Source organism: Theropithecus gelada, chromosome 8 (genome assembly GCF_003255815.1).
Source record: "Theropithecus gelada isolate Dixy chromosome 8, Tgel_1.0, whole genome shotgun sequence".
In the NCBI taxonomy this organism is placed as follows: domain Eukaryota; kingdom Metazoa; phylum Chordata; class Mammalia; order Primates; family Cercopithecidae; genus Theropithecus; species Theropithecus gelada.
This window is the reverse complement of record NC_037676.1, coordinates 142943951-142966014: the sequence shown is the minus strand read 5'-3', so window position 1 is coordinate 142966014 and position 22064 is coordinate 142943951. Positions and strand designations below refer to the sequence as shown.

Genomic DNA, 22064 nt, shown 5'->3' with positions numbered 1-22064 from the left:
TCTTCTCCTTCCTTTTCCTCCCCTTCCTCTTCCTCCTCTTCCTTCTTCTCCCCTTCTTTCTCTTCTCCTTCCTCCTCCTCCCCTTCCTCCTCCTCCCCTTCCTCCTCCTCCCCTTCCTCCTCCTTCCCTTCCTTCTCCTTCCCTTCCTTCTCTTCCCCTCCCCTTCTCTTTCTCCCCCTCCCTTTCCTCCTCCTCCTCTTCCCCCTCCTCTTCCTCCTCCACCTCTTCCACCTCCCCTTCCCCCTCCTCTTCCTCCTTCTCTTCCCCCTTCTCCTCTTCCCCCTCTTCCTCCTCTTCTTCCTCCTCCTCCTCTTCCCCCTCCTCTTCCTCCTTCTCCTCTTCCTCCTCCTCCTCTTCCCCCTCCTATTCCTCCTCTTCCCCCTCCTATTCCTCCTCCTCCTCTCCCCCTCCTCTTCCTCCTCCTCCCCTTCCTTCATTCTTCTTCTTCCCCCCTGCCATATATGCAGAAGGAAAGAAGAGTTTTTCTTAACAGTGGTTATCTTACACCTCAATAGTAGGACATACCTTTTTGTGCCAATTTATGCCCTTTTTTGAGCTGAACTGACCTGTGGAATTGAGTTTAAAGTTCCCCTATTGCCAGCCTTATGTCTTAATTGAATTAGTCTTCAGGAAAGCTGAAGAGAGTTTTCAGAAGTATAACTAGGCCGGGCGCGGTGGCTCACGCCTGTAATCCCAGCACTTTGGGAGGCCAAGGTGGGTGGATCACGAGGTCAAGAGATCGAGACCATCCTGGCCAACATGGTGAAACCCCATCTCTACTAAAAATACAAAAAATTAGCTGGGCATGGTGGCAGGCGCCTGTAGTCCCAGCTACTCAGGAGGCTGAGGCAGGAGAATCACTTGAACCCAGGAGGCGGAGGTTGCAATGAACCAAGATTGAGCCACTGCACTCCAGCCTGATGACAGAGCGAGACTCCATCTAAAAAAAAAAAAAGAATAACTATGGAGAACTTTTTTCCCTAGTAACAATGCGTCAGTTTGACCATCCTCATATTGTGAAGCTGATTGGAGTCATCACAGAGAATCCTGTCTGGATAATCATGGAGCTGTGCACACTTGGAGAGGTACTGTGATCCCCAAACCTTACCTTCTGGACTCAGTGTTTGATATCTTTTGCTTAAGAAAGGGAAATATAAACAGTTTATATCTTGGATTTTCAGGAGAGTTCTGATTTAGGATGTGTCTCGTGTGCGTGTGAAGAGACCACCAAATAGGCTTTGTGTGAGCAACAAGGCTGTTTATTTCACCTGGGTGCAGGCGGGCTGAGTCCAAAAAGAGAGTCAGCAAAGGGTGGTGGGATTATCATTAGTTCTTACAGGTTTTGGGATAGGTGGTGGAGTTAAGAGCAATGTTTTGGGGACCGGGGGTGGATCTCACAAAGTACATTCTCAAGGGTGGGGAGAATTACAAAGAACCTTCTTAAGGGTAGGGGAGATTTTAAAGAACCTTCTTAAGGGTGGAGGAGATTACAAAGTACATTGATCAGTTAGGATGGGGCAGAAACAAATCACAATGGTGGAATGTCATCAGTTAAGGTTATTTTCACTTCTTTTGTGGATCTTCAGTTGCTTCAGGCCATCTGGATATATATGTGCAGGTCACTGGGGATATGATGGCTTAGCTTGGGCTCAGAGGCCTGACATTCCTGTTTTCATATATTAATAAGAAAATAGAACAGTGGTAAAGTGTTGGGGCGGCGAAAATTTTTGGGGGTGGTATGGAGAGATAATGGGCAATGTTTCTCAGGGCTGCTTCAAGTGGAATTAGGGGCAGCGTGGGAACCTACAGTGGGAGAGATTCAACTGAAGAAAGATTTTGGGGTAAGGGGTGACATTGTGGGGTTGTTAGAAGGAGCGTTTGTCGTGTAGAATTATTGGTGATGGCCTCGATGCGGTTTTGTATGAATTGAGAAACTAAACGAAAGACACAAGGTCCGAATAAAAGAAGGAGAAAAATAGGTATTAAAGGACTAAGAATTGGGAGCACCTAGGACATCCAATTAGAGAGTATCCAAGGGAGTTCAACGTTATTGTTTGCTTGATTGGCGAGTTTTTGGGCTCTATCCTTGAGTTTTTTTATGTTGTCATATGCAAGGCCAAATTGATTTAGGTAAAAATAACACTCTTCATTTAAAAATATACAAAGTCCTCCTTTTTCAGCAGTGAGTAAATCAAGGCCTCAGCGGTTCTGGAGGACAACTGCAGCTAAAGAGTCAACCTGGGCTTGAAGAACAGACAAAGTTTGTGAGATATCTGTAACGCTAGCAGAGAAGTCATTAGAGGGGCTGTGGAATGTTGTGGCAGCGGTTGAGATGCCTGCTATTCCAGTTCCGAGTGCAATAGTGGAGGCAGAAAGTCCTAGACCCACAAGTAAAAGGATTAGTGGGATGACTCTTTTTCGTTGTGTTGATATCACGAGGGGAACAGGCAGTTGTTCGTTCCCATCTGCAAACTGGATTTTGGTGGTAAGGAAGACTAAAGTACATGTGCCCGTCCAGTTGGCAGGTAGGCACATGTAGGTGGAAGAGCCACATAAAGAGAAGAGACCTTGTGCCAGGCAGAACTGGAAATGTAAAGTGAAAAGGTGAGAGGGTGTCCTGACAGAGGAGTCCTGCACCCCAAATCCTAGAGCTCCAGCAAGGGCAACAGCTGTTAGAGGTTGTAATGGGGACTGATGGTGCAACTGCATAGAGGGAGGGGTTCGGTTTTCATGGTGTATGAGAAAGCTCATAGTGTCTACAAGTAACCTTTCACTGCCATTCATGGGGCTGGGTATAAGCAAGCAAGAGGAGGGGCTAGGAGGAGATTCAGACAAGCTGGGGGAGGGTAACCAAGGATGGAGTGAGATGCAGGGTAAGTGTCTTCCTAAACAATAGTGACTGCCAGTGTTTTTGAGTTTGTCAGTAATGATAGAGGGCTTATCTGTAATGCGAAGTTGGAATGCTCCCATCTGTTTGGTAATGTGTGTGGCTGGGTTCTGGAGATAAAAAGGAACATTTGGACAGTGGAAGGTTGCCTAAAGGGATTCCAGGAGGCTGTTGTCGGGAGATGCATAAAGGAGTGGCAACGGGGATAGTTGTTTGTGTGGTTAGGGGTCCAAATATGGGGGGCGTGGAATTGACATAAGGAGAAAGGTGCCATAGGTAGATGCAGAGAAGTGTGGCAGCTTGTTGGTGTGAAATGTCTGGGGAGTTCTTACCAAAACTGTCTAGAAAGTAAAGAAGTTCCTCAGGCGGGTAAAGATGAGGATTTTTAAAGGAGGTTCTGAGGTGCAGGGAGACGGGAGAGGTAGCCCAGTCGGCCTGTAGAGTGGGGATGACTGTAAAAACAGGAAGAAAGGGAAATGCATAGCCAACAATTCTTTGCTAGAGAAGGATTGGAGGCAGTGAGGAGAGTGGGTGAGATTAATAGTATGTTGGAGGTAACTAGGGAGAGGTAGAGAGTGGCATAAGAATAGGAATGAGAATAAGAGTGAGTATAAAAGTAAAGAATAGAACTTCATCAGGGTGGGAGTATTGGAGGGTCCCTTGCCACTGAAGATCTTCTTTCTGTCCACTTCAAGAGAGACTTAAGGGTGGTGATTTGAGGTAAAACCAGGAGCCACTAAATACCAAGAGCCTGAGAAACTGAGGTGGGAAGGCCAAACCGAGGAATTATGTCTGTCAGAAGGGAGGAAATGACCGCAGTGGCCTTCTCAGACCCTGTGGGAAAGGCCTCTACCTATCCAGTGAAAGTGTCTACCCAGACCAAGAGGTATTTTAGTTTCCTGACTCAGGGCATGTGAGTAAAGTCAATTTGCCAGTCCTGGGCAGGGGCAAATCCCCAAGCTTGGTGTGTAGGAAAGGGAGGGGGCATGAAAAATCCCTGAGGGGTGGTAGTAGAATAGCAGATGGAACACTGAGAAGTGATTTCCTTGAGGATAAGTTTCCACGATTGCAAGGAAATGAGAGGTGCTAAGAGATGGGCTAGCGGCTTATAACCTACATGGAAGAGGTTATGAAATGACAACAGAATAGAATGGGCCTGTGAGGCTGGAAAGAGATATTTTCCTTGATCCAAGAACCATTTGCCTTGTGTGGGATGAGATTGATAGGTGGAAGTTTCAGTGGGGGAGTAGGTGGGAGTGACCAGATGAGGAGAAAAACTGCTGTGAGGGATAGGAGTTGGAATGCAGCTGCTTTTTTAGCTACCTTATCAGCATAAGCGTTGCCCTGAGCGATGGGATCTGATGCCTTTTGACGGCCCTTGCAGTGTAAGACTCCAGCTTCCTTTGGAAGTAAAGCGGCCTTGAGAAGAGTTTTTATTAAAGAGGCATTAATGATGGAGGACCCTTGTGTAGTAAGGAAACCTCTTTCAGCCCATATAACAGCATGGTGGTGCAGGATATGGAAGACACATTTAGAGTCAGTATAAATATTGACGTGTAATTCCTTTGCAAGAGTGAGGGCTCAAGTTAAGACAATGAGTTCAGCTTGCTGAGAGGTAGTGGAGCAGGGCTGAGAGGTAGTGGAGTGGGGCAAAGAGGTAATTTCAATGATAGATGTGGAAAATACTATAGCATAGCCTGCCTTTGCTGGTATGTGGCAATTAGGCCTGGTGGAACTGCCATAAATAAACCAAGTGTGATCAGGAAAGAAGGAGGAACAGGAAAGAAGGAAATGGAGTGAATGTCAGGTGGATCAGAGAGATACAGTCGTGAGGGTCAGGTGTGGTATCAGGAATAATGTGGGAGGCTGGATTGAAGTCCGGGCCAGGAACAGTGGTAACTGTGGGAGACTCAACAAAGAGTGAATACAGCTGAAGGAGCTGGAGAGCAGAAAGTATATGTGTCAGGTGGGAGGAAGAAAATAGATTTTGCAGGTTATAAGAACTGTAGAGAGTGAGTTGAGCATAGTTTGTGATTTTGAGGGCCTCTAAAAGTATTAGGACAGCAGCAGCCACCACACACAGACATGAGGGCTAGGCTAAAACAGTAAGGTCAAGTCGTTTGGACAGAAAGGCTACAGGGCGTGGTCCTGTCTCTTGTGTAAGAACTCCGACCACACAGCCCTGCACTTTGGCTGTGTGTAATGAAAAGGGTTGGGATGAGTTAGGGAGAGCTAGTGTGCGGGCAGCTTCTAGGGCTGTTTTTAAGGAACAGAAAGAGGAGTAGCAAAAGGATTTAGGATCTGTGGGGTCAGCGAGGTTTGGTTTTGTGAGTTTATATAATGGTTTTGTTAGGATGGCAAAAGCAGGTATCTAAAGGCGAAAGTATCCTACCGTGCCCAGGAAGGAAAGGAGTTGTTGTTTTGTAGAAGGGGTTGGGGTTTGGGAGATGAGCCGGACATGATCAGCAGGGAGAGCACGTGTATTTTCATGCAGAATTATGTTGAGATAGGTAATGGATGAGGAAGAAATTTGGTCTTGACTGAAGTAATGGGGGCTGTCCTTGAAGCCTTGCGGCAGTACAGCCCAGGTAATTTGCTGAACCTGATGGGTGTCAGGGTCAGTCCAAGTGAAAGCAAAGAGAGGCTGGGATGAAGGAATAGTAAAGAATAGTGCAAGGAATAGTAAAGAAAGCATGTTTGAGATCCAGAACAGAATACTGGGTTGTGGAGGGGTTGTGGAGGGAGGTATTGAGGATAGGAGAGTATGTGGTTTTGTCACCACGGGGTGGATAGGCAAGACAATTTTTTTGATAAGGTGCAGATCCTGAACTAACCTGTAAGGCTTGTCTGGTTTTTGGACAGGTAAAATGGGGGAATTATAAGGAAAGTTTACAGGCTTTAAAAGGCTGTGCTGTAACAGGCGAGTGATAACAGGCTTTAATCCTTTTAAAGCATGCTGTGGAATAGGATATTGGCATTGAGCGGGGTAAGGGTGATTAGATTTTAATGGGATGGTAAGGGGTACCTGATCCATCGCCAAGGAGGGAGTAGAGGCGTCCTATACTTGTGGTTTAAGGTGGGAAGATACAAGGAGAGGATGTGAAGGAGGCTTTGAACTGGGGCAAAAGGCGGCATCGAGTGTGTCTATAGCCCAGGAATAATAGTCAGGGAAGCAGATAATTTAGTAAAAATGTCTCGACCTAATAAGGGAGCTGGGCAGGTGGGGATAACTAAAAAGGAGTGCATAAAAGAATATTGTCCAAGTCGGCACCAGAGTTGGGGAGTTTTAAGGGGTTTAGAAGCCTGGGCATCAGTATCCACAACAGTTATGGAGGCAAAGGAGACAGACCCTTGAAAAGAGGGTAATGTGGAGTAGGTAGCCTCCGTATTGATTAAGAAGGGGACAGACTTACCTCCCACTGTGAGAGTTATCCGAAGCTCCGTGTCAGTGATGGTCCAGGAGGCTTCTGAGGCTATCAGGAAGCGTCAGTCTTCAACCACTAAGGCGAGAAGATCTTAGAAGGAGACAGAGCCTTGGGCCAGTTGGACAGTCCAATCTCCAGTGGGGTCCCGCACAGATGGGACACAGCTTAGGAAGAATCCCGGGCTGCGGGCATTCCTTGGCCCAGAGGCCAGATTTCCGGCACTTGCAAGATCCTGGGGGAGGAAGTCCTGAAGGAACGCCTGACTGCTGTGGCTTAGGCGTTTTGAAGTTTTTGTGTGCTGGAGATACGGCTGGGGTTTCTCTCACAGCAGAGGCAAGTAATTGCAACTTTTCTCTATTATTGTACACCTTGAAGGTGAGGTTAATTAAGTCCTGTTGTGGGGTTTGAGGGCCAGAATTTAAGTTTTGGAGCTTTTTCTAATGTTGGGAGTTCACTGGGTGATAAAATGCATATTAAGAGTAAGGTGGCCTTCTATTCCCCTATTCCCCTCTGGGTCTAGGGCAGTGAAACGTCTAAGACTTGCTGCTAAACGGGCCATGAACTGGGCTGGGTTCTTTACCTTGGATAGTTTCTTTAAGTTTGTCATAATTAACAGCTTTATAAGCTGCCTTTTTAAGCCCTTCAAGTAGGCAGGAAAACATATAATCTCACCTAGCTATACCTGGGGAATTGGCCTGATAGTTCCATTAGATAGTTCTAATGCCTTCCTGCAAGTCTGGCTCATGAAGTCAGTGGTTATCAGCGTGAGATTTGGCTAGAGAAGAAAACTCTTTCCCATTCATCTGGGGAGAGGGTAGAAGTTAGGATGACATTTAAGTCACTCCAGGTTAAATTGTAGGACAGAGTTAGATATTGGATTTCCTGTATATATTTAGTGGGGTCTGATGAGAAAGAGCCTAAATGCTGGCTGATTAGGGAAAGGTCCGATAGAGAGAAATGCACATGTACCCTAACTGTGCCTTCAGCTCCAGCCACCTCTGTAAGAGGAAATTGTTGGGCAGGTGGGAGAGGGCTAGTCACGGAACGAAACTGTAAGCCAGACCAGGTGTGAGGAGGGGAGGTGATAGAAGGATTATAGGGTGGGAGAGCAGAGGCTGAGGAAGAATTGGGGCCTGGCTTGGCCTGGTGAGGAGCAGCCTGGGGAGGAGGGGAGAGGTCAGATGAGTCTGTAGAAAAGGATTCAAAGGACTCGGAGCTTGGGGTGGAGACTAAAGGAACAGACAGGAGAGAAAGAAAAAAGATTTGGGACAAGTCGCATTAGGAGCAGAGACTAGGGAGGGACCAAAGTGTAAAAGAATGCCTGGACGTCAGGAACCTCAGACCATTTGCCATTTTTTGATAAAAGTTATCTAGGTCTCGTGGGATGGAGAAATCAAAAGTGCCATTTTCTGGCCACTTATAACAATTGTTGAGTTCGTACTGGGGCCAAGCAGTGTTGCAGAAGAAAATAAGACACTAGATTTTAGGTCAGGCAAGAGTTGAAAAGGTTTTAAGTTCTTGAGAACACAGGTTAAGGGAGAAGAAGGGGGACTGGAAGGTAGAAGGTTGCCCATAGTGAAGGAGGCAAGTTTAAAGAGAAGGGTAGAGACACGGAGAGAAGGGGTGGGGAGCAGCCCTGGGCTGCAACGTGGGTGAGCAGTCAAAGCAGGGGTCCCCGCAATTGACTTGCCACCAAGGGAATGTGGGTGAATGACCAAGGCAAATGTCCCCACGGAGATCAGACACCAATGGAACGTGAGTGAATAATCAGAGAGGCATCCCCACAATGATTAAACACCAAGGGAAGGGTGCCTTCTCGAGTTCGTGATCGGCACCGGAGTTTTGGGCCCACAGATAAAATGTGTCATCTTTCTCTCTACCAGAAAATGAAAGGAATTGAAATTAAGAGAAGGGAGAGATTGAAGGGTAGCACCAAGATTGAAAGGAGAAAGAGGTTGAGGGATAGTGAGAGAGGTTGGAGAAGAGAGTAAAAAGAGGCCGCTTTCCCCAATTTAAAATCAGTGAAGTGTTCCTTGGGCTGGTTGGTCAGAGGACCCGAGGTCGTAGGTGGATCTCTTCACGGAGTGAGGGTGAGGACAGGGGACTGGTCTCCCGAAGGAGTCCCGCTGTCCCAGGTTTCGGCACCAAATGTCTCACATGTACGTGTGAAGAGACCACCAAACAGGCTTTGTGTGAGCAACAAGGCTGTTCATTTCACCTGGGTGCAGGCGGGCTGAGTCCAAAAAGAGAGTCAGCAAAGGGTGGTGGGATTATCATTAGTTCTTACAGGTTTTGGGATAGGTGGTGGAGTTAAGAGCAATGTTTTGGGGACCGGGGGTGGATCTCACAAAGTATATTCTCAAGGGTGGGGAGAATTACAAAGAACCTTCTTAAGGGTAGGGGAGATTTTAAAGAACCTTCTTAAGGGTGGAGGAGATTACAAAGTACATTGATCAGTTAGGGTGGGGCAGAAACAAATCACAATGGTGGAATGTCATCAGTTAAGGTTATTTTCACTTCTTTTGTGGATCTTCAGTTGCTTCAGGCCATCTGGATGTATACGTGCAGGTCACTGGGGATATGATGGCTTAGCTTGGGCTCAGAAGCCTGACAGGATGTATGTCATTAGGTTTTGGTTCCAAGAATGTGGGTATAAATATCTTCATCATTAAATTCCCAAAGCATCCCCTTATGCAGTACTGGCAGCAATTTCTTTCCCAGCCAAGTACTTTATCAGGACTGGTAGCAGCAGATGGCCAAATGTTTTTGTTTTATTTTGTTTTCTCTCTGGTGCCATTGCCTAAAAAACTAGCCCATTGATCTGAGGATGAAGCAATCTTAATGGAGTTTGGGTAAATTAATGCTAAATTTAGGTAAATCTAAACATTTCCTTAATCTTTTTGGGAATTCACTTTGTAGCATCTTTTCTTTGAGAGACAAGTTCTCCCTCTGTTGCCCAGGCTGGAGTGTAGTAGCATAATCACAGCTCACTGCAGCCTCGAACTCCTGGGCTCAAGCAATCCTCCCCCCTCAACTTCCTGAGTTGCTGGGACTACAGGTGCATGCCACCATGCCCGGCTAATTTTTTAATTATTTATAGAGATGGGGTTTCACTATGTTGCCTAGGCTGGTCTTGAGCTCCTAGGCTCAAGTGATTCTCCTACCTTGGCTTCACAAAGTGTTGGGATTACCTGGCTGGTAATACCTTTTAAACCAACTCGTTTAAATCACCGTTTCTTTTTTCTTTTTTTTCTTTTATTTTGAGACAGAGTCTCGCTCTGTCACCTGGGCTGGAGTGCAATGGCACGATCTTGGCCCATTACAACCTCCGCCTCCCAGGTTCAAGCACTTCTCTTGCCTTAGCCTCCTGAGTATCTGGGACTACAGGCACGTGCCGCCATGCCCAGCTAACTTTTGTATTTTTAGTGGAGACAGGGTTTCACCATGTTGGCCAGGCTGGTCTCGAACCCCTGACCTCCAGTGATCCGCCTGCCTTGGCCTCCGAAAGTGCTGGGATTACAGATGTGAGCCACCGCACCCAGCTGTACTCTTTTAAAAATGATGACATGATTGTATATTTAGAAAACCCCATCGTCTCAGCCCAAAAATCCTTAAGCTGATAAGCAACTTCAGCAAAGTCTCAGAATACAAAATCAATGTGCCAAAATCACAAGCATTCTTATACACCAATAACAGACAGAGAACCAAATCATAAGTGAACTCCCATTCACAATTGCTTCAAATAGAATAAAATACGTAGGAATCCAACTTACAAGGGATGTGAAGGACCTCTTCAAGGAGAACTACAAACCATTGCTCAGCGAAATAAAAGAGGAAACAAACAAATGGAAGAACATTCCATGCTCATGGATAGGAAGAATCAATATCATGAAAATGGCCATACTACCCAAGGTAATTTATAGATTCAATGCCATCCCCATTAAGCTACCAATGACTTTCTTCACAGAATTGGAAAAAACTGCTTTAAAGTTCATATGGAAGCAAAAAAGAGCCCGCACTGGCAAGACAATCCTAAGCCAAAAGAAAGCTGGAGGCATCATGCTACCTGACTTCAAACTATACTACAAGGCTACAGTAACCAAAACAGCATGGTACTGGTACCAAAACAGAGATAAAGACCAATGGAACAGAACAGAGCCCTCAAAAATAACACCACACATCTACAACCATCTGATCTTTGACAAACCTGACAAAAACAAGAAATGGGGAAAGGATTCCCTATTTAATAAATGGTGCTGAGAAAACTAGCTAGCCATATGTAGAAAGCTAAAACTGGATCCCTTCCTTACACCTTATACGAAAACTAATTCAAGATGGATTAGAGATTTAAATGTTAGACCTAAAATCATAAAAACCCTAGAAGAAAACCTAGGCAATACCATTCAGGACATAGGCATGGGCAAGTACTTCATGTCTAAAACACCAAAAGCAACAGCAACAAAAGCCAAAATAGACAAATGGGATCTAATTAAACTAAAGAGCTTCTGCACAGCAGAAGAAACTACCATCAGAGTGCAGGCATCCTACAGAATGGGAGAACATTTTTGCAATCTACTCATCTGACACAGGGCTAATATCCAGAACCTACAAAGAACTCAAACAAATTTACAAGAAAAAAAAAACCCATCAAAAAGTGGACAAAGGATATGAACAGACACTTCTCAAAAGAAGACATTTATGCAGCCAACAGACACATGAAAAAATGCTCATCATCACTCACCATCAGAGAAATGCAAATCAAAACCACAGTGAGATACCATCTCATACCAGTTAAAATGGCGATCATTAAAAAGTCAGGAAACAACAGGTGCTGGAGAGGATGTGGAGAAATAGGAACACTTTTGCACTGTTGGTGGGACTGTAAACTAGTTCGACCATTGTGGAAGACAGTGTGGCGATTCCTCAAGGATCTAGAACTAGAAATACCATTTGACCCAGCCATCCCATTACTGGGTATATACCCAAAGGATTATAAATCATGCTGCTATAAAGACACATGCACATGTATGTTTATTGTGGCACTATTCACAATAGCAAAGACTTGGAACCAACCCAAATGTACATCAATGACAGACTGGATTAAGAAAATGTGGCACATACACACCATGGAATACTATGCAACCCTAAAAAATGACGAGTTCATGTCCTTTGTAGAGACACGGATGCAGCTGGAAACCATCATTCTCAGCAAACTATCGCAATAACAGAAAACCAAACACTGCATGTTCTCACTCATAGATGGGAATTGAACAATGAGAACACTTGGACACAGGGTGGGGAGCATCACACACTGGGGCCTGTCATTGGGTGGGGTTGGGGGGAGGGATAGCATTAGGAGATATACCTAGTGTAAATGACGAGTTAATGGGTGCAGCACACCAACATGGCACATGTATACATATGTAACAGTATGTATATACATACATATGTTGTGCACATATACCCTAGAACTTAAAGTGTAATTTTTAAAAAAACTGTGAGTAATCGAGTGAACAGCTCTCTCACTTTCTCCAGAATACAGAAACAAAACAAATCAGTGCATCACCAACACTTGGAAACTCATTAAACAAGTTCTTGTGCCCCACCCCAGGCCTGCTGAATCAAACACTGGGCAGGGGGGGCGGAGGAAGCACCGTGTGATTTCATCAGCTGAACATCTCTTCCTCCTCCACCCTACGTTTCCAAATCAAATGGAGTGCTGATTATAATTTCTTGTTCACAGTACTTTTCTGCTTTTGCTTTTGGAGAGTTTGCTAATTCTTCTGGCTCAAAAAATATGGCTAAATATTTCTCTCATCGATTATTTAGAATTAGGTATTGAATGTGTATGCCTTTCTTTGCCATGTTAGCATTTACCTCTATTAATGGTGTCAGTGGTAGCACGAACAAGTAAGTGCAGTGTGATAAATACCCAACATGACTGTTCTGCATCCAAGACCTCATGGGGAAGGAAATAAGAGAGAAGATTCCTTCTTGTCTCTGCTTTCTCCTCATTACATTATCCTCGTATCTTCCCAGAGCTACAATAAAGTTTGACGTGGAGATAACTGACTGTATTAGCCTTGTTTGGATAGTAACTAGATCGTTTTTCTTCCAGTTACTATTATTTAGCAATAATTTGTACTATTTGTACTATTATTTAGCAATAATTATTTAGCAATAATTTGTTCATTCCCTTGAAGCATATCTTTCTATATTTTTTAAGAAATTTGTCTCTAGTCAAAAAGATTTTAATTTCATGATAGGATTTCAAGTAAAAAATAATCTGAATCCAGAGTTTAAATGTTTCATTTATTATGCTTTATTAGAAGAGACTTGAAGCCATTCTAATATTATTAAAAATGCATTGAAAACGGCATTATTGTTGAATGTACCTTTTTGCTTTTGATTTCAATTCACTGTCACTAATTCTTTCTTTTTTCTTTTGGCCATTGTTCCAAAAGCTGAGGTCATTTTTGCAAGTAAGGAAATACAGTTTGGATCTAGCATCTTTGATCCTGTATGCCTATCAGCTTAGTACAGCTCTTGCATATCTAGAGAGCAAAAGATTTGTACACAGGTAAGATACAGTCATAAATCTGTTAAGTTCCCTTCTGAAAAGTAGTGATCAAGAAACAGGGACCCATTTGGACTGTCTTTGGACCCAGGGATCCCTTTGGTACCATTTTGTACCATTTCTACAAAATTGTATTCTGTATATCATTGGAATCTATTGTACACAGTTAATAGCAAGTCATGCTGCATTATGTCCTGTCAGAGTGAGATGCCAGGGCTTGTTAATACACAGTTACAGGATTTTTACAGACGTGGAGTTTAAACATTGTGATACTTTCAGGTCACTTATTCCTTACACAAACGCTATAGAGAGCCTGTACTTGGCAGCAGAGCAGTGAACATGTGGAAGTGGTCTCTGAAACGAATATTGTCCTGGAACTTCCCGACAACACAGCCTTATGAGTGACATCTGTTAGCATTCTGCGGAATTTCTGTTTATAGCCTGAGTCTCTGTTTGAATGCAAGTAAAGACCCTTAAAATTTGTTTGCCAAGTATCATATTAGAATTGGTGTTTTGTTATCCGGCATTAAAACAAACTTCATCCAAAAAAAAAAAGAAACAAAAACTAAGGCTCTGAAAAAATCAACTCCATCAGCAAAATCATTTAAAAGTTTTCAGAAGGCAACTTTTATCTAATGATATCCCTTCAGGAATGGCAGTGTTATAGGCCCCAGTTATATATCACTGTCTATCAGTTAATGCAGTTGGTAATATGGTTTTATGAACAGTAATAAGGATTTTCATTATTTTAGAATAGACTTTGTCATCATTCAAAATAATCATTTATTAATGGGTAAATATCTGGCAAAAAGAATATATATGAAATAAATTTTGTGTGTGGGTATATATGAGATTTATTGTATATATCCTATAATATCATATAATCTGCTTGCATTGTATATAAGCTGTCTTTCAAAGTGCCTATTGGTATGTCTTTATCTACGAGCTTATAGGTTTGTTTTTCTTATTTTAAGTCTTACTGTCTCAAATTCTTCTTTATCAGGGACATTGCTGCTCGGAATGTTCTGGTGTCCTCAAATGATTGTGTAAAATTAGGAGACTTTGGATTATCCCGATATATGGAAGATAGTACTTACTACAAAGGTAAGAAATCAGAGCAGTACCTAAGAAATAGGCTTGGAATCTTTAACGTATTTCTAAAAACAGTATGTTCTAATACGTTCACCTGATCTTTGACAGAGATATAAAGTTAACTAAATGGAAGAAGCAACAGTCGTCTCAGTAATGGTGCTGGAGCAGTTGGACATCCTTAGGCAAAAAATATACCTCAATTTAAACCTCTGAATCCCATTTCAGTTTAACTCAGAGTGGATTATGGACTCAATTACAAAATATTAAACTTTTAGAAAAAAACATAAGAGTAAATATTTGGCATCTAGGCCTAGGCCAGGGATCCTTAGACTTGACACCAGAAACAAGGATTCATAAAAGGAAAAAGTTGATAAACTGAACCTCATAAAAATTATAAATTTTTGTTCTGCCAAAGACCCCATTAAAAGGATGAAAAGAGGAGCTGCAGAGTAGGAGAAGATGTGTGCCAGCCACATATCTGACAAAACTATTATCTAGAATATAAAAGGAACTCTTAAAACGTAGTAAAAAAATGACACAAAGAATGCACTTAGAAATTGGCAGAAAAATAGGAAGGGACGTTTCAGTGAAGAGGATATATGGATTGCACATAAGCATGGGAAGATGTAGATGTTCCACATCTGTGTCCATTAGGAAAATGCAAATTCAGAACACAATGAGATTACAGTACATACCTGTCAGTTGTTAAAGAATATGCTGGCGAAGATGCAGAGAAACTAAATTGCTGCTGGGAATGTAAAATGGTAGAGGCATTCTGGAAGAGAGTTTGGCAAATTCTTTAAAAATTAACCATACAAGTATTATATGACCCAGGAATTGCATGTCTGGACATTTCTTCTGAAGAAATGAAAATTTGTACACAAATCCATACTCAAATGTTCATTGCAGTTGTATCTGTAATAGCCAGAAATTCAAATCAGCCCAAATGTCTTTCAATCAGTAGACACGCCATCATCTTACACCAGATGCAGCTGGTTGTATCGATTGCCTCAGTGAAGGGGATCTGACTTAAAGATACGCAGGCTGCTAACTTCAGCACCTTGGATCCATTAGTTTGGTGGGATTTTTGTTTGCTTGTTTTGAGACAGGGTCTCGCATTGTTACTCAGGCTGGAGTGCAATGGCGCAAACATTGCTCACTACAGCTTTGACCTCCTGAGCTCAAGAAGCCCACCCACCTTAGCCTCCCAAATTGCTGGTACTACAGGCATGCGTCACCATGCCTGGCTAATTTTTTGTAGGGATGGGGTTTTGCCATGTTGCCTAGGCTGGTCTTTGATCAAACTCCTGGGCTGAAGCTATTCTCCTGCCTCCACCTCACAAAGTGCTGAGATTACAGGCATGAACCATCGGGCCCAGCCTCCATTAGTTTTTTTTTAACTGAAATCTAGCTTATGTCCGTTGTCTTTAATTTTGCCAATCTTGGAATCACATTGAATTGGTTCTTCAAATTATTACTGAAATAATATTTTTCTGAATAATGTTTTCATATTCCTAGAACTTTAAGGTTTAGATAAATCCATATTGTGCTATTAACACTGCTAATTATGACTACCATTTTACAAAGGCCAATTTCTTAGGGTATTTGATTTTTATATTGCAACAAAATGAACCCAGATTTTTACATGCAAAGCTAGTCTCTTATTTTAATCTCATAACTATTTTCTTTCCATATATCATCTGTATATTATTGCCTGTCACTTTGATTTTTAAAATTCATTTTAAATTTTTATTTTATTTTATTTTGAGACAGAATCTCGCTCTGTCACCCAGTCTGGAGTGCAGTGGCGCTGGCTGGGCTCTCTGCAAGCTCTACCTCCTGGGTTCACGCCATTCTCCTGCCTTAGCCTCCCGAGTAGCTGGGACTACAGGCGCCCACCACCACACCTGGCTAATTTTTTGTATTTTTAGTAGAGATGGGGGTTCACCGTGTTAGCCAGGATGGTCTTGATCTCCTGACCTCGTGATCCGCCCACCTTGGCCTCCCAAAGTGCTGGAATTACAGACGTGAGCCACTGCACCCGGCCTGATTTTTTAAATTAATTTTTCAAATTAAAATTTTTTTATGACAGGGTCTTGTTCAGTCACCCAGGCTGGAGTGCAGTGGCATGAGCACAAGTCACTGCAGCCTCAACCTCCTGGGCTCAAGTCATCCTCCTGAGTAGTTGGGACCACAGGCACATGCCACCATGCCCAGCCAATTTTTTTATTTTTTTGTAGAGATTTGGTCTCACTTTGTTGCCTAGGTTAGTCTTGAACTCATGGGCTCAAGTGATCTTCCCACCTTGGCCTCCCAAAGTGCTGGGATTACAGGCATGAGCCACTGTGCCCAGCTACCTGTCACTGTTTTTAAATGATCCTTTGATATATGAAAAGAAGATCAGTTGTTTATTCATTATAATTATTTAGTCATTTAACTTAAAAAAGACAAAGTCAGCTTTTCACTATTTTTAAATACATTTTATATCCAGCTTTGATCTTAACTGTCACAAGTCCTAGAATTCCAATAAAGAGCTAAATTCCAAGTAGTATGATGTCCAAATTTTCGTATCATTCGAACAGCATTTTGAACAGGCAGTTGACAAATTCACACAAATATTTTCTCAGAAAGGTTAATAAGTATACATTCCATTAGGCTATAGAAATAAGTGCAAACTCCAAATAGAGATTCTTCAAAATACTCCTCTTTCTAGGAATTCTAATAGTCTTCAGAGGCAACTCATTGCTTACAGAAGAAAGTCCAGACCCTTGACATGCTGGCAGAGCCCAGCTGCTCATGCTCCATGCTTTTCTGAATCAGGGTGCTGTTCCTGTGCCCTGCTCCCTTAACCAACCCCTTCTGCTCTTACATCCTCTCCCTGCAGCCTTCCCTGGTCATCCTCTCAGTCACTGTTTCGTCTCCACTTTCAGGACACTTGGCATGCATTCACTATCTCTGTTACACCTTGTACCAAATTTGAGTATACTTCTGTCTGCCTTTTAGAATGAGAATTCTTTGAAGAAAAGGACTCGAGATTGTTCATCTTGAGAACTCAGCAGTTGAGGAAATGTTTACTAAGGTTTTGAGTGACTTGCCTTTGTGGCACAAAGAAAACGTTTAGGTCTGAAAAGGGAGCTGATTTCAGGCTTCCCTAGAGAAGTCCTTCTCAACCCATTGCCCCTTCCTGCTCCTCACATGCCTGATTATTTGTGGAGTCTGCGTTGGTGCATTCACCTAGTGGCTAACATATGTTTGTAATTCCCAAAATCAATACTCAAGGTGCTTTCATAGTCATTTGAGGACATGCACAGAGCAACAAAAAAATTGAGTATTCCCTAATACCGAAATACGCAGCTGAGGTTCAGCAAGGCCGCAGTCTCTCCCTTCTGTCGCAGCCAGAGGTGGGAAGACAGGGTCAGGGCTGGGAGGGAACGGCACAGGGCAGAGCCAGCAGCTCAGGCTCTGGTGGTTGGAGAGGTTTGAATCCCAACTCTGGTACCTGTTAGGGGGGCAGTCTTGGGCAAGTCACTTAACACATCTGAGCGTCCTTTTCTAAAGGAAATATAACCTACCAGAATGAGTTGTTTGATGAGTTAAGATTGTAATCTATGTGAGATACGAATATATGTGTACATATTTCTCCTGAGAGCAGTGGTTCTGTGTTTGCAACAACTTTATATAACATTAACTACCACCAGTGAGGATCGACTATATATTATTTATTATTAGCAGGATATGTATATAGCAAGCATTCTAAGCTACAGATAAGTATCTCTTCTGTAAATTGTGGAATCTTACATAATGGAGTTGCACCTAATACCTGCACCTAAACCCCTGGTAAACTGGGGTTTGCTCTGCCTCCCTGTTCTTTGCCTCTCTATAGAGAGAAGGACATTAGTATTTTATTTATCTACCATCTAACCATTCCTCACCCCTAAGTGACCTCAAAACATAAAGGAAATGAAAAGTAGTTCTCCCAAAGAAATGGAAGATTCAAGGGGTCAAATAGTTAAAGCTTTTTCCTTTGATACTGAAAATCTCAGCTTGCTCTGTTAGATTCTTAAGCAGATAACAAGGAAAATTTATTTTCTAAAATTAATCTTCTAGCTTCCAAAGGAAAATTGCCTATTAAATGGATGGCTCCAGAGTCAATCAATTTTCGACGTTTTACCTCAGCTAGTGACGTATGGATGTTTGGTGAGTATTCTTAAAAGTTTTGTATTATTTAAAAATTATATTTCATATGTTATACAAAAAAAAAATCTCTCTTTGGAATATGTAGGTTGATTTGCCTTCCCTAACCTGATCATCTCCTCATCAGACTTCTTTTGATTAATTTGACAATAAATAGCCTGGCATCTACTGTGCATCAGCTTCTGGGCACAGCTTCCATAAGGGTCCACAGTTCTGATTGCCCAGCTCCTTCCATCACTCTTCCTTTCTGTTGCCCTTTGCTGTCTCTTCTTTCCTCACAGGGGGATATTTTGCTCATTTCCTTCTTTCTTTCTCTCTCTCCCTTTGCCGTCTAATTCATTCTTTTCATATGAATGACATTAAACAGTAAACACCTGGCCCCTCCAACCCTGAGTATCTAAAATTCTACCTTGTCTCTTTATTCTGGGGTCCAAGCTCCTTCCTAACCTATCTCAAGACTTGGAAGTTTGATCCTTTGTTTTCTGTAGCTTCTGCTTTTTTGATAATCTCATTTGTTCTTCCTCACCTGCTGTAAGGTCATCATTCTCCTGCTCTGTGGTTATTGAAATTCCTTCTAGCTGGTGTAAAAGTGTGGCTCTCATTTATTCTTTGCTACTTATTTAAAATACGTTATCCAAATTTTAAAATTACTCACTATTTTTAACATGAATGGCTCTTCCCTCGACCCCACTCTTCATTTTTCTTGGTGTTATTCCTTCTACCCAGAATGCCTTATCCTTATACCTTCTTCTTCCAGTTGAAATCCTACCTAACCCTCAAGGTCCACCTTAAATGTCCTTGAAGCCTTCCTCTTCCTTTCTGTACATTTCCTACACTTTCTCTCTTTGTCATAACACTCATGTTGATTCTGTGAATAGACTTGTGGACATGTTATCTCTGCTAAATTAGAAACTACTTTGGAGGAGATGCCCTGTTAAGATTATGTACCTTTTCTCCTCTTATAAATAAAAATAACTGATCAAGTATGTGTTCTTATGTTTTTTCTTCTGTTTACTTACTGTTGATTCTTAATCATCGTTTAATGTCCCAATAGATAACTAGGTGAAGGAAGGAACTTTCAAATAGAACAGGATATGGCATGACATGATTAGAAAAAGCTCTGAAGTCCAATTGATGTGGTTCAAATCCCAAGGCCTTGATTATTAGCTGTGTAATCCACAGAGCAAGTAACTTACCTTTTCAGAGAAATTTCATGTTTCAAAACTTCTAAGATGCCTGTTTTTTTACATGTTAACATTTCTAGAACTGGAGTGTATCTTAAAATCAGTGGCATTTTACAGTCGGTAATAATTGGAGGCATTTTTTAATGTAGTTATACTTGCTTTCACTCATGTGGACTTTGTTTTGTTAATATTGTTACTGTAGTGTCTGAATGACTTTGAAAGAGCTCTTTTGGTAAGAATAAAATAAAAATTCTAAGAGGGAAGAAAGAATTGTATCACACTTTAGTTTTCAACATGATTCTCCCTTTTTTGGTCATATAAACTAATGATGTTTCCTATAATCAGTGGATGTGATTTTTGTCAAATGTGATATAATGCAGTATTTAAAGAAACATAACATAAGGTTATTGTGAGGATTAAGGGTAAGATATGAGGCTGGGCGTGGTGGCTCATGCCTGTAATTCTAGTACTTTGGGAGGCCAAGGAGGAAGGATCACTTTTAACCCAGGAGTTCAAGACCAGCCTAGGCAACATAGCAAGACCCCATCTCTACAAAAAATACAAAAATTAGCTGGTTTGGGTTGCGTGTGCCGATAGTTTCAGCTACTCAGGAGGCTGAGGTGGGAGCATCACTTGAACCTGGAAAGTGGAGGCTGCAGTGAGCTGTGATGGAGACTTTGTCTCAAAAATATATGTATTTGTAAAATGTCTAAGAAGTGTGCCAGGAACACATTAAGTTCTCCAGAAGTGATACCCAGTGTTGCTACTACTGATGATATTGTTGTAACTTCTTGTGAGAAAAGCAGTACTAAGGCATTATGTTTGTCAGGTACTCTTTACATTGAAATTCTTGGATTCTTGGCTAAGTTCAGAATCTAATTCACATCAAGATGGTAATATGCCTTGCTTCCTTTGAGGCAGATTTCACTCTAGGTTCTAAAGATGCAAAAATAAAGTCACAGTTCCTTTCTTCAAGGCATCAGTTGTACATTGTTTTGTGATAGAAGTAGATTTGAAATGACAGAAACTTTTCCCAGAGGAAAAGCATTATAAAGAACTACATTACAAATGTACCTACAAAGAAGAGAGCTTGTGAGGAAGGTAAAGGGATGTTTTTGGTGTGTTCCACAGGTAGCAAGAAGCCCAGAATAACCAAGTGCAGAGCAGTGATAAGGCACTAGGAGAAAACATCCGCCCTTTACACCACCAGTTCTCTCCATTTCCTTTCCATTGGCATTGTATGTTCATTGCCAGTTTTAGGTTTCTTGTTTGTTTTAAAGGTGAATTTTTAAATTTTTTTTTAAATTTTAGATTCAGAGGGTCCATGTGCAGGTTTGTTACATGGGTATGTTGCACAGTCCTAAGGTTTGGGCTTCAGTGGAACCTATCACCCAAATAGTGAACATAGTACCCAATGGGTAGTTTTTCAACCATTACCGACCTCGTTCCCCACCTGCTCTTTTATTCCCCGGTGTCTGTTGTTTCCATCTTCATGTCCATATGTATCCAGTGTTTAGCTACCTCTTATAAGTGAGAACATACAGTGTTTGGCTTTCTGTTTCTGTATTAATTCACTTCAGATACATGACTTTCAGTTGTTTCTGTGGTGCTGCAAAGGCCATGGTTTCATTCTTTTATGTCTGCATAGTATTACATGGCATGTATGTACTACATTTTCTTTATCCCATCCTAAAGGTGAATTTTTAAGGATTATTCAGAAGATACTGAGAAAGTATTGGATTTCCCAAGGGTAGAATGCAAGTAAACTTTTTGCGGTCACACTGTGGCATTTATAGACAAGATGACTTGAAGCCCAAAGAAGTTCACATCTTTCCTGGGGGAAAACAGTGACCAGTCCATGAATCAACCAGATAATGACGCCTTTATGCACTCTAGATAAGAAGAGGCCAACCTTGTTAAGGGAAACTTTTTAAGGAATCTTAGTTTTCCAAAAGCATAAGACTTACACTAGTATTTTCTTTATTGGACCTCAGGTCAGCTGCTCTAATTATAAACAGGTGAGACTGAAGTGGGGCAGATTAAAATTCAGCGTTTCCTGAACTAGTTCATTAAGCCACGAAGTACCACTGTAGCTAGTGGGCAATTTTCTAATAGTGTTTTTCTAGAGAAATAAACTGAGAAAAATTATAGCATTTTCCTTGATAATAATTTAACATTTCATTATTTACATCATATTAAATCATTAGGTTATTCTTATTTTATACTAGAGTGAATATAATGCTGCTTTGGTAGATAACTTGCCCATTACCTCCCAGCTGGTACTCTAGTGCCTAGAAAAACGATTTTCTTGGAACCTGGGAGTTACACTCTTCATACTGAGCTCACTGTTGTGTTTTCATTCCCACTTGACAGGTGTGTGTATGTGGGAGATACTGATGCATGGTGTGAAGCCTTTTCAAGGAGTGAAGAACAATGATGTAATCGGTCGAATTGAAAATGGGGAAAGATTACCAATGCCTCCAAATTGTCCTCCTACCCTCTACAGCCTTATGACGAAATGCTGGGCCTATGACCCCAGCAGGCGGCCCAGGTTTACTGAACTTAAAGCTCAGCTCAGGTAGGAGTTGGCGGGAGAGAGGGCCTGGGGGTGGGGGCAGATTATGCTGCTTCTCCTCCTTGCAGTAATAGCATTTTAAGGTCATTATATCAGTATGTCTAAGGCCGAACTATTTTTCATTCAAATG

At 42.1% G+C, this 22064-nt stretch overlaps 1 protein-coding gene across 50 annotated transcripts in view; it reads left to right on the top strand.

The window, feature by feature from the left end:
- Nucleotides 1-22064, top strand: part of PTK2 (protein tyrosine kinase 2) — a 358952-nt gene that overhangs the window by 261146 nt on the left and 75742 nt on the right. For all 50 annotated transcript variants that reach the window (XR_003120911.1, XM_025395124.1, XM_025395157.1 and 47 more), the window contains 5 exons: nucleotides 985-1085; nucleotides 12777-12892; nucleotides 13893-13993; nucleotides 18089-18178; nucleotides 21733-21937. Coding sequence is in view for 49 of the 50 variants with exons in the window: in XM_025395124.1 (XP_025250909.1) it covers nucleotides 985-1085; nucleotides 12777-12892; nucleotides 13893-13993; nucleotides 18089-18178; nucleotides 21733-21937 (613 nt within the window). In the remaining variant the exon portion in view is untranslated. The remainder of the gene's footprint in view (nucleotides 1-984; nucleotides 1086-12776; nucleotides 12893-13892; nucleotides 13994-18088; nucleotides 18179-21732; nucleotides 21938-22064) is intronic.